This window comes from Poecile atricapillus, chromosome Z (assembly GCF_030490865.1).
Source record: "Poecile atricapillus isolate bPoeAtr1 chromosome Z, bPoeAtr1.hap1, whole genome shotgun sequence".
Taxonomy (NCBI): domain Eukaryota; kingdom Metazoa; phylum Chordata; class Aves; order Passeriformes; family Paridae; genus Poecile; species Poecile atricapillus.
Window position 1 is genome coordinate 130,932,709 of NC_081289.1, and position 12,789 is coordinate 130,945,497.

General features: G+C 41.4%; 1 protein-coding gene across 1 annotated transcript in view; it reads left to right on the top strand.

The window, feature by feature from the left end:
* The first annotated feature begins 4,965 nt into the window (after positions 1 to 4,965).
* HCN1 (hyperpolarization activated cyclic nucleotide gated potassium channel 1) overlaps positions 4,966 to 12,789 on the top strand; it is a 192,466-nt gene continuing 184,642 nt past the window's right edge. The window contains exon 1 of the mRNA XM_058826315.1: positions 4,966 to 5,416. Coding sequence (XP_058682298.1) covers positions 5,043 to 5,416 — 374 coding nt within the window. The 5' untranslated portion in view covers positions 4,966 to 5,042. The remainder of the gene's footprint in view (positions 5,417 to 12,789) is intronic.

The following is a 12,789-nucleotide window of genomic DNA, read 5'->3' on the forward strand; positions in this document are numbered from 1 at the left end:
ATTGTTATTTAAACAAAAAGAAAATAAATATATTTAACATAGCAAAAATTTGAAGTGTCTTATCATAGTCATTTAGTCAGTCAGCTGAACAATGGTCAAAGAAAGAAACTTCTTAATAATTACTACAGCACTTCAGGTACCCAACAATGCAAATATAAACAAAAATAATAAATAATAATACACATACCACTAAAAAAATCAAATTAGAATTTGTTGTTAATTTTTTTTCCTTTTCTTTTGTGGTGATGCTATCTCCATAAGGGTTGAATAAAGATCTGGCAGGTTATTAAACAGATAATAAACAGTGTCATTAAAATATTTTTCTTCAAAAAAGATAGGCACTCAAAGCACACAGATATTCCATTAAATTTAGAAAGTGATTTGCATAAATAAAAGACACTTTAGAGAGCTGGTAAAAACCAGTAGGAATATTCTGTGATTTGATTTTACCTGCCTGTTCCAGAACTGTACCAGTTCTGAAGAACTGTGCTGAGATGCTGCAGTAGGACTTCCAGCACTGAGCATCAGGCCAGAACAGAAATCACTGAGATAATATTTACATATTTATCAGTACTCACTGGGAATATTCAAAGTGTACAACAGAGAAAAAAAAATAAAGAATTTAAAAAAATCAGTCAAATAATTATATGGACAGCTGCCATGTAACATTCATACTTGAAGTTCCAAATGCTTTGTAATATGTTTTCTTCAAAGGATGCTAATAGTTGCAAAAGTAAGATTCTCCCTGCTTCATAAACACTAGCCAATATTAATATAAAATCAATTGGAAAACATTTATTGCTAGTAAGTATGTGTGAATAAATATGCATGGAAAGTAATGTAGGTAGGGTAGGATCAAATAAAAATTATTTTATTGCAAATTTCAAGCAAAGAGACAAAAGCAAAACAGCACATATTTTGGATTTGGATCACTCCTCAATTAAACTGGCAGACATAGTTATATAATTGTAAATATAACTATTGTTTTCCTTCCTTGCTAACCCTGGTTTGCCATTTGACTTGATGGTGACCTTCTGTTGAGAAATAATCTTAAAAATATCTCACAGGGCATGAAACTTTAACTTGAGAGACAACAGCTTTGTTCTGCAGTCAGGTGCATCTTACTGGGTCATCTCATAGAAGTCTTGTTACTTGTCTGTGCCCCAGTTTCTTCACTGAACAAATACATATGCCTCTATAAACAGGCTGCTATTTTTTTTTTTTTTTTCTACATCTGAACTGTTCTGCATATGTTCAAGTTATATCAAAATGAAAAAAATAAAGGGAAGGAGAAATGTATTTACTACAGGTACAAAAATTTACTATGCTTGGGAGAAGAAGAATTTTCTTTATATTAATCGTAGTATACATTAGTATTATAGAGTCACACAAGGCACTGAAACTAATGATGTCACAGTACTTTGATGAAATAGAGAAAGTAATAAAAGTAATTTAATACAGAGAAGTAAAACATCCTACTAAATTTTTAGTAGCGATTAATTAATCTAGGATGTAGCAAAGAGATGAAAAATAAATATTTTGCCCCTTTTGTTCTGCTAGTACTGATTTCTTGGAAATTTCATGTATAAATTTCATTTTTCTGTGTGTTTCTGCTAACATGGACACAAAATCAAAATAAAACTTGATGAAAAAAGCTATACCTTCAGCTAAAGCGAGTCCATAACCTTTCAACTATTTTCAGCCATGGTGCAATCTTCAGGAATATTCACACACACCATGCTCTATTATTTCTTCTATGTGAACCAAAATTCTCTCATCTAAGGTAACATGGTGGGCCTCAGGAAAGTTCAGTTTCCTGGCTGAAAACAACATTAAGTTATTTGGAAGAATCCATTCTCCCAAAGCAAAACTACAGATTATGAAAATGCTTCCTCATCCTAACATCTCAGGATTGCTATTAAAAATTGAAAGATTCTGGGTTGTTAAGGTCAATTAGGCCATAAAAATACTTAGGAAAAATATAATTCAGAAGTTTACAAATAAGTGTACATTTCTTCTATACAGAAAAAAAAAATACAAAATTCTAATACTTGATCATGGGGAGCAGAAAATATAAAAATGTTGATTTTACTAGGCTATATATACCTGTGTGGTTTATACACATGCTGTGCTTGAAAAGCATGCATAAAATCATATGTTACAAGTAATGCGATTATTTTCTTCTATGAAGAACTTCTCTTAAGTGAACTTAAGTTATATGGAGTTTTGATGTAACAAACTCCTGTCATATCTATATAATGCCACCAGGGGAAATACAACATTTCCAGATTCTTCTCTTGTAGAAAGAGGGGAAGGTAGGCAGTGTTGGTCATTTTGGTAGGTCTGCAGTCCATGCTAAGTAAGAATAAATATGGCAAATGAGACATTAATACAAGTGAAAGCAAATTTTGTCAAAGAAGGAATTGTACGTTCTTGCTGTGCACAATTTTCCTCATCCATAAATGAAGCACGATCACCATTAATCCAGTGCTCATTGCTTATCCAATTAAAAAAAATGTACATCAGAATCTGCTTACTGCAGCTGTAAATGTCTCCATTTCACTGTTCTGATTTACTCCACTACAAGTCTGTTTTTGTTCTGTACATGATTACTTGTTACTCTCCTAGGTTATGCTGGGAGAGACCATTCAGGTCAAGGACTGAATGCAAAAGTCCTGTGGAATATGTTGTGGAGAAACAGCAAAAATTTTAAGGTTGCAACCATGGTACTCTGTCTGTGTGTGTGGAACAGCATTGTGTTAGACTTTTTACCTCTTCCCTCTGTTTATGTCAAATATGATGTGAGTACATTCTTTCAGAAAGCTGAAAAACAGTAATAAATTATTACTTTTTAATTATTGTTTGGTGACAGATACAGGATGAGGGAAGGAGGCAGCCATCATTTGGGGATAAAACACTAAGAGGTTTTTGTCTATCAGCAGCTGCGCATGAGCCATTAGCAGCTGTGCACACACTCTTCACTGGTTTAGGATAAAATCCTACAGAAAAGTACTGCTCCAGATGGGGAAGGTTTATGTGTGTCAGCCCTCAACCAATCACTCTAGGAGCATATTCCTTCCTATGCTGATCACTGCCCAGCCTTCAGCAATCCATCCTGGTGCATTTGTACTTGCCATCTTCTTCCACACTGGCACAATGGTAACATCTTCCACACTACAGACATTGACATCAACAGAACCTGGTGTGTTTGAGTGCACTAGGCACAAGCATTCTGTTAGCACTGCAATTGCTGAGGATAGCCCTCAAACCCCACTTTGAAATACAGCCCCCTGATGCACCAGACTCACACTGTGCAAATGGTGGTGTGCAGATTTGCACATCTGTTTCTCTCCCAGATTTATGCATCTATTGGGTGAAGGACAAAGAATGTTAAAATTAAGCAAAAAATGCCATGGAAGTGCCATGGAAAATACCAGAGCCAAGCTTGTGAGTCTTTACTAATTCTTTCCTACTCTACTTTTAATGTGCAAAATGAAAAATGTGTCAAGAATGTGAGAAAAACAAACCTATGTCAAACCTGTTCTAAATGGCAGGACAGGACCCACATATACATGCTGTAATACATGTTTTTGCAGGCAGACATAATGCTAGAGCTCCTGTAATAATATCTGCAGATACTGATTCCCCATCATTCTGTAACCCAAAAAACCTCACCGCTTTTGGGGCAAGTATCAGCATCTTTCATTTTTCAGAGCAGGAACCAAGGCCCTCCTCCTTGCTCAAGCTGGTTTGTAAACAGCTTCTTATCATTTGCTCTTTCATCTCCCACCTCACCCCACAGCTTCCCAGTTACAACCTGCAATCACTCGGACAATGTGCATAGAGATACTGAAGGCAGTATACACCCTATTTCCTCTGACTTCTTGGAGTACCAGGAGCTAGAAATGCTCAGTTTCCTTCCTGCCCGACAGCTTTTTCGACTTTTTAGAGGCTTCTAAATTATAATTTATGTACTTAAATGTCAAGTGGAGCAAACTTAATGTGGACTCGAGTTTCCTACTGACATGCAAACAAAGGCCAAATCACCTCTTGGCATATGTGAAAAGGTTGTCTACGCACTCGGGAGCACCTGCCATTTTACGCCTTTCAGGGAGAAAAGGCAGGCGCCCGCGGCACCACCGCCCTCCCGATGGGGACGGCACCCCTGGGTGGTCCAGCCACGCTCGCAGCATCTCTCATGTTCCGTGCCCTGCGCTGATGGACTCTGCCCCGTGTTCGATCCGCTCCAGGCTAAGGGACAAGGAATAGCCGCCTGGCAGGAGTTTCTAACCGGGCTGATGTGTTTCGTCTGTGAAAATGAATGCCACTCAACAGCCGGCCTTCCCTGCTCGCTCACACTCCACCGATGTTCCCCTGTGCCGGACACACACTGCACTCTGAGCAGGATAAACCCAAAACGCCTCCGCGACTTCCAGTGCCGCCCCTCGACCCCTTGGCCAGGCAGACCTCCTCTTCTTGCTCTCTCCCAGTCTGCCTGCTCCACCAGGAGCAACAGAGGCTTTCCAGTGGACCGGCGAGCCCGTGGAAACGCCCCACTGCATCACTCCCAGCCACTGTTTCTCGCCCGGGCTGTACAGGCACGCTACCACCCCACGCCTTGCCCCTTGCTTTGCCCAGGGTGAAACATCCACCCACGCACGTTCCTGTGCTTCTGTGGAGGCGCGGGCCCGGCGCTCGGGGGCCCCTGTCCGTCCCTCCGGCTGCCCGCCCGGGCCCGGGCCCCTCAAGGACTCGCCGCTCAATGTCAGAGCGGCGGGCCGGCCGGCAGGGGGCGGGCGAGGGGCGGCGGAGCCCGCCCTGCGCGGAGCGCGCTCCGAGCCGGCGGCGCTGGTGATGCCGGGCGGCGCGGCGGCGCGGAGCTCAGCCCAGCCCAGCCCAGCCTTGCCCAGCCCAGCCCAGCCTTGCCCAGCCCAGCCCAGCCCAGCCCAGGGCGGCACAGCCCAGCCGCGCCGCTGAAGGGCACCGGCGGCGGCGAGGCTTCCCCGCGCTCTCCCGCGGCTGGGGTGCGCCCGCCCCGCAGCATGGAGGCTGGGAAGCGCAGCTCCTCCGCCGGCAGCCGGGACGATGGCAGCGCTAACTCCTTCCCAGCCAAGCCGGCGGCCTCGGCGGAGAAAGCCCAGAGCAGCCCTGGCAGCGGCGGCGTGAAGGAGCATGGCAACTCGGTGTGCTTCAAAGTGGACGGCGGCGGGGCCGAGGAGCCCGTGGTGGGCTTCGAGGATGCCGAGGGACCCCGGCGGCAGTACGGCTTCATGCAGCGGCAGTTCACCTCCATGCTGCAGCCGGGGGTCAACAAATTCTCCCTCCGCATGTTCGGCAGCCAGAAGGCGGTGGAGAAGGAGCAGGAAAGGGTTAAAACTGCGGGGTTCTGGATCATCCACCCCTACAGCGACTTCAGGTTAGCGCGGGGCTCACGGCGGGCGGGAGAGGGGTGGTCCCGGCGCCTCGCACCTCGCCCGGCGCAAACTTCGGCGGGCGTCGGAGCGGGCGGCGGGGCCGGGGCCGGCGCTGCCGGGGCTCGGCCTGGCGCTCTCCAGCGTGCTGCACCCGGGACGGCCCCGCAGGCCCCGCGCCGGTCCGGGCGCCGCCCGCATTCCCCGGGGCAGGATGCTGAGCTCTGTGGCTCTCCATCCCGCCGTCCCGGTCTGTGTGGCCGCGGGGCCGTCGGGCACGGCTCTGCCCCGGGGGGATGACAGCTCGCCCGAGGGGTTACACAGCTGCATCAGCATCAGTAATATCCCGAAATCTGCACACGCCTGCCTTTCCCCGAGCACCCGGTGTAAACACTTGTTTCAGGCGTTGCGAGAAGGAAGTGCGTCTCTGTCAGAGTTACAGTAAAATAAGTTTATCCAGATGATGTGTGGAAAACTGTGTTTTCATAGGGAGACAGGTAAATGTGATGGCAAATCAGCGCTGCTTTCACAGTAAGCTGCATGGATGCAGGATTGGAATAGTCACACAGAAAGCAAATAAATGCGCAAGAAGTTACAGCTCCCTTTAAAATTACATTTAAAGTGTAAGATTATTTCACTCCATACTCTGTGCCAGCTGGCTGTATGCCTTTACAAATGTAACACTCTCTATGATATTTTCTGGGGAACTATCAATGTCGTTAAGCATATTTAATCAACAGCTTGAATTGAACAACCTGCATCTATATGATAAGTGAATTATCTGCATAATATCATCCGGTGCACAGAGACTGTGTTTAAAAAAAAGAAAATCCAGGATGTTCAATAGTTACATGGATCTTCTAAGAAAAAACTGGGTTAAACAGAACATTCTTTCAGTGACAACAGGAGGAAATACTTTGAAAGTCCAAGTTTCTGCGGGACTGCTTGGAGTGAGGTGTTTCACAATGAGCCGTGCTAGCAGCTTGCAGCTGAGCCTGAGAGCAGTACAGCTACAGGAGTGGAGGAGCACGGCAGCACTCAATTATGACTTGAAATCATGCTTCAAGTCCCTGCCGGTTTTCCTGGTTTCCTGAACACAATAAACTGCACTTGTTCTTTTCCTAGAGTACCTTTTCACCCTTTGCATGTCAGCTCACCTGCATTAGCAGGTGCATTAAGTGGAGAGAGAGAACCAAGCACCTACCCACCCCCTTTCTACCAGCAAGAGAGGGACGTAGCGGGTCACATCTGGTGCCGTAGTAACATGCATAAGGAATTGGGGGTTTTGATATCCTCTTCCTTGTGTGTGTGTGTGTGTGTGTGTGTGTGTGTGTGTGTGCATGAGTGACTTTATTCATTTAAGGATTCTGTTGAAATGAATGAGGTTATTCTTGGGAATAATTTTCTGTGTTCTGTTATAAGCTTGGTTTCTGAGGTGTACACTCAAACAGTGTTTTGGGCAGTAGGAACTTATTTGTTATATTTGTATGTAACTTTCGTGGCATGTAACTTCTTAAGATGTTCTGTGAAATAGGTGATCAACATGTTCATTCTGTTTCATTACAGAAATATCTTCTAATTCTGTCCTTATTCTTTGAGTGGGAAGGTTTAGAGATTGTAGAATGTTTCCCTTTCTTTTTTTTCAGTAGGAGTAAACAACATTGCAGTTTTTTCAGGCCTGTTTGCATATTCTTAAATTAACTGGTATTTCTGGTGCTTTTTAAAGTTTAGTATTTAATTTTTAAATAAATTTCATAGTCTTTCATTAGTATTGGGATGGTGTGGCCTGCTCCAGACCCAATATTTTAGCCAGTAGGACTGTTTCAGAGAGAAATATAAGATGTGCGTGTTGTTTTTCCTGAAACAATTGCAGCTGTCTAGTGGTACAACTCTTTCTGGGTGGCAGTGCAAAATGTGTGAAGAAGTTGTACTATACAGTATATTCACCTTATTTTAATTTTAATGGTAATTACAGCAGCACTTTCAAGGGCCATCAAACAGTGTCTTTATACCAGAATGAATTAATTTGTGAGGATGGAGTTGCCTTGATTTTTTTTTTTTTTTAAATGTTATTTGTAACAATGCTTTTGTGTAGACAAGCCTTAAAGCATTCAAAGAGACATGGGTATTCCCATGCCGCTGTGTCGGTGTTGATACCATCAGGGGAAAGAACTAAATTTTCTACCAAAATAACAAGAAAAAAGTTTAAAGCTGAGTATTTTATGGTATCCTAATGAGAAGATACATAATGCATTTGTAAATGCAGCTCTTATTAGGGTATTTGTGGCATATATGAAAATAGACATGTCGGTAAACTTTAAATGTAGACACACTTAGGAAAATACTGGGTTAACCATGTAAAACGTGGGAAAATTCTGGTATAGGCTTCTGTGGACTCTTATTTTTTTCCTAGTTCTGCATGCTTGTATGCATTTCCTGGGATAGTTTGTTGTATTTGGTTTAATCTCTTGATTTCATTCTCATGGTTTTTTGTGAAACAGTATACTCATCTACACCAAACGGTATTTTGTTGTGACGTTTGGAGGAGTGGGCATCATCCTGGTGCCCTCCTGCCCCTTGTTTTGGTATGAACAAAGCACGGAAGCTGTGTCTCTGAACTCGGTGCTATGTAAATTGGTTACTTGCAGCCTTGTGGGGCTTGTCTTTAGTTTTTATGGCTCTCCATCCTGCATGTGTTTCAGGGAAGGGTTGTCTCTCTGTCAGGCAGATACACCCTTGGAGGATTAAATTCAATAAGTATTACATAATTTTTCCACAAGGGGACCATTTTGATCCTGGTTGTCTTTTCCCAGTCTTCTGAGGTTAATGTGTAATTTGGAAGCCGTTATATAAACTGAGCACCTAATGCACATCAAACCCAGCACAAGGCCTCTCTATCACTTTGCAGCTGGGATTACTGTATCTCTAAAGCTGGACAGCAATTCTGTGTAATTGCATGAGTCACAAAAGTGAATTTATCTGTCAGAGTTTGCTGGAGTCCTGTGTGTATTCTGTGAGATACTGAGGGCCTCCAGCTGTCCATTCTCATATGTGGAAGAATGAGCCTTCTGGAGAGCATCACTGGTCCAGCCCTGTGGTCTTGCAGCCCCTGGATAGGAGCAGGACAAAGCTGACGGGAGATGGGAGCAACTGCATATGGTTCTGCTGCTGCCACACACATTTCATTTATTTCATAGGAGATTTGTGGTGGACATGGGCCTTTGGATGACTTTATATGTTATGGCCTTATGTTTTTGATGGAAATGTATGTGACTGATTTTTAGATGATTAATTACTCTGTGTCCTTTGGCACATCAGGAGTTTCTTTAATGTTCAGAGGGCTGGCTTGCATGTGCCTGGGCTGTTCATCCAACCCTGTGGCATTCCCCTCCCTCCCTCCCTCCCTCCCTCCCTCCCTCCCTCCCTCCCTCCCTCCCTCCCTCCCTCCCTCCCTCCCTCCCTCCCTCCCTCCCTCCCTCCCTCCCTCCCTCCCTCCCTCCCTCCCTCCCTCCCTCCCTCCCTCCCTCCCTCCCTCCCTCCCTCCCTCCCTCCCTCCCTCCCTCCCTCCCTCCCTCCCTCCCTCCCTCCCTCCCCACAAAGAAACTCACGCTGTCAAGGAAATCTTGGGTTTATTACCACATTGACCAATCTGTAAAGAAAACAGAATTGCTACCAGAGTGGCTGAGTGGAAATAATACGTGTATGTGTAAATGTAGCCTTCACACTCTGATGGTTACAATCAGCTTGACGTTTGGGAACAGACTTTGTCTGAAAGTGGGGACAAAAATTTTGACTGACTTCAAGATGAAGTAAGACTGTGATGTGGCATTGTCTGTCAGAGTAGCAGGTAAAGAGGTGCAGTGCAGGCAGAGTTGAGGGTGTTTTTCCCCTGTGTAAATAATACAAAGTAGAAACTAATAGGAAACACTCGGGAAAAACAAAAATTTGACATTTTATCTCTCTGGGTAACTTCTCATTTATCCAAGAAACTCAAGGCCTTATTTTAATGATAACAGTAAAGTAAAAGCAGAATAATTTCTAAAACTTGAACAGAAAATTTTAGAATGTAGTGAATAGTAAATGTTTGCCAGATTTTGTTTTAGCTTGTGTGCTGCTCCAGTTTCAAAACCTTTTTGTATACACATTTAAGGCCTCATGTGAATGTTTGAAGTTTATGATAGAAATCTTTGTAAACCATTGAAGGTCCTGTTGCTAATACCTTGTAAGTAATTTAATGCCAGGTTTCAGCGGGTTCTAATCAAGGTGAAAGACACAATATTTGCATGTATCTGTCTGGGTAGTTACAGAAGAGTTTGTTTCTGTTGCTGTTAAAAACCATTCTGTTATATTGTGCAGTTTTATGCAACTCATCCATGTTGTCATACATATGTACAGCTTCAATTTTCAAGTGTGTGCCAAACTGTAAGTCAAAATTGCCATGGTTTAGCGTGCCTCATGTTTTTCTTAATTATACTTTTTTTTTTTTTAAGATTTGAACTTACATTTTCCTTATGAATCAATATTTTTTTTAATTTTCACCTACCTTTTGGATCTGTCTTTGACCACCAGCAGTTGCCTTAACATGATAGACTGTGCATGTTCTATGTGCAGCTCACAATCAACTTTCCAAAATTCATGTATGCGTTGATTTAAAACTTGCTTTTTGGGACCAGTCTTAAGAGTCCATGTTATACCTATCTTAAGTCGTGTCTTAAGAAGCTTAGGGTAAGCACCTTGTGCTTCTCTTTTGTCACATGTTTTTAATGTCTCTCTTGACACTAATGAGATTTATGTTTTTGTGAGCTGTTACATACTTAGGTTTATATAGAGCAGTAGAGTTGGAACATGATGCTATATGCAATGAAGACAAAATATATTGTATTAGACTTAAATGTAATTGATAGAGGTATATGTATTCAAAATTATATACATGTTATTTAATGCATAATGTATTAAATACATTAAATAAATCATGTCTATATTGGCCTGTATTAAATAGCTCAGATATAAATTTGCATGGGTTTTAATGGATACATTATGTCACTAGTAGGGTAGGAATATGAAATGGCCACAATTTTGTATTCTCAAGGTAGTAATTTCTTGTTGCTCAGGATTTGTCATGAGATTCTATTGCAGAATTGACACTTCTGAATTCACTAAAAAAAAATTCTAATCATAGAATTATAATTGTACTATATACTGTACATTCCTTATGCAAACAATTTTTTTTAAAAAATATGTTTTTATGAATGGAGAACAGATTCAGCTGGGGCTATCTTTCATATATAATTTTCAAATTCTACTGTTGTGACTATAGTTTTTAGTTCTACTAAAGAAAAAATTTGAACAGATAAATTAGTCCTATTGCTAGATGTTCAGTCTTTACATTTGGCTAAACATGAAGAACCATTAATATTACAAAGATTATTAATAGTGCTTGGGCTGTTATTTGCTGCATTCCATTAATTTTTGCCCTTCTGTAAATGCCCTAAAAAATAAAATGAAGGAATTTTAGCATTAATCTAAATAATACATCTATAATATTTGAAAATTCTCTCTGACATGAAGTTATGTATTAAGCTTCATAATAGTTCCCCAGATAAAATGCAACTCTCATAAAGGCAGGCTGAAGAGAAATACAGTAATGGTCCTCAAATGCATAAACGGATGTTACAAAGAGGAAGGAAATTACATCAAAGTAATGGAGTGAAATTGCACCAACAAATATCTAAATTAGATGTTTAGGAGGCAGGACCACAATAAACAACAATATATTCTACTGGAAATGTTCTAATGTGAAATACAGAAATGCATTAGGTTGTTTTTTATCTCCAGTCCCTCTTATTTTTCATACTGAATAGTGTCTCATCATGGGTTATCACAGATTCATTTGTTATGAAATCTAGTTGACTAAAGCTAACTACTGACTTTTCCCTTTGTACCACTTGTAAGCAGGGATGCGTGAGAGAAAATAGGGATAGAGAGGTGCATTTTGTGCTTTTGGACTCACGAGGGCCGTGTACTCTTGTCTGCTTTGAGATTTTCTTCAGGAGCTACTAAAGCAAGGCAGTGGAGTCCACCCAGGGCTGGTGCAGCAGCCACTCGCCTTCCAGACCTCTAGGGCATGTGGGAAGCCGTATGCCCTTGTTTTTCAAGAAAAGTGATTCATTTTATTAATAAGACATCCTTCTGTCTCTGGATATGTAGAATACTAGTGCATAGTTTGAGCTCACTTTATGTTGAACATTTGCCAGTTTTCATTATGTTCATTCTAGTTCTGGAATAACAGTCTATTCACTGCATTTTCTTTCATACTCTTGTCATGTTTCTTACTTGAACACTGAATAAAGTTTAGAGGAGAGAAAGAGCTGAACAAGCATAACTCAAATAATTCCTCAGTTCTCTGAGTTACTTCTTATTTAACTTGGGACAATTTGAAGATCACTGGGAGCACCTATGAACATGTACAAAAGTACATTTTTTTCTGCAAGATGCTTACTCTTACAATATTCACTTTCTACGCAATCAGTGAAAAGGCAAGTATGTTCATCATGATTTTGAGATAGATTTAGAAAGAAACCACAACAAAATAAAATAAACACCAAAGGTTACAGAATTCCTATGAGTAATTCTGTAACATACAAGTCAAAGATGATATTTTGGGGACATTAGATATGAGTCTTTAAAATTTAACCCAGGACAGTCAATGTCATGGGACTTCCTCTGCAGTTTTCTGATCTTTTTGTTTTGACTGCAGTGAGAAATAAGTGCTTGAGAAATATGAAATATCTATATCTCTGTATACACATATGAAAAATTAGGTCTCATAAGATCGTCATCATGCCTGGGCCTGTGGTGAAAATGTACTGATGTTTTAGCATGTCTACACATTTTTAAATGTGTTCTGTGACTTCATTTATTTAGCACATCAAAATAAGTGATGCTTGTAATTGAGTCAGTAAAAGTTTTTTGTTCATCTTAGGTTTCTCAGACTTGGGTGTATGAAGGGAACTGTGGATTGGAAAACAGTGTAAAAGCATCAAGTAATACATAAAGGTCTAGATTTATGATTCAACTGGGTGTTTACTGAGTACAGAAGCTAATTGGAAGATGCATGGGATTTGATAAATTGCTTTAGGTTTTCTTGTGTGTCTACGGGGGAGTTTATATAATGAAGTCAAAATTTGAGTGGCTCAGTTTCCGATTGTTCAGCCTGGAGTAGCAGAAATAGAGATGTATGAATTCAGACGTCACCTAAAAAGTATCAGTCTTTACTGCTGCCATTTCTGCCTACCTAAGATCAGTGGCACTGTAATATTTAATTAAACTTTGTCAGCTTTTTTTGAGAGATTCAATTTGAAGCTATGAGAAGGCAAAA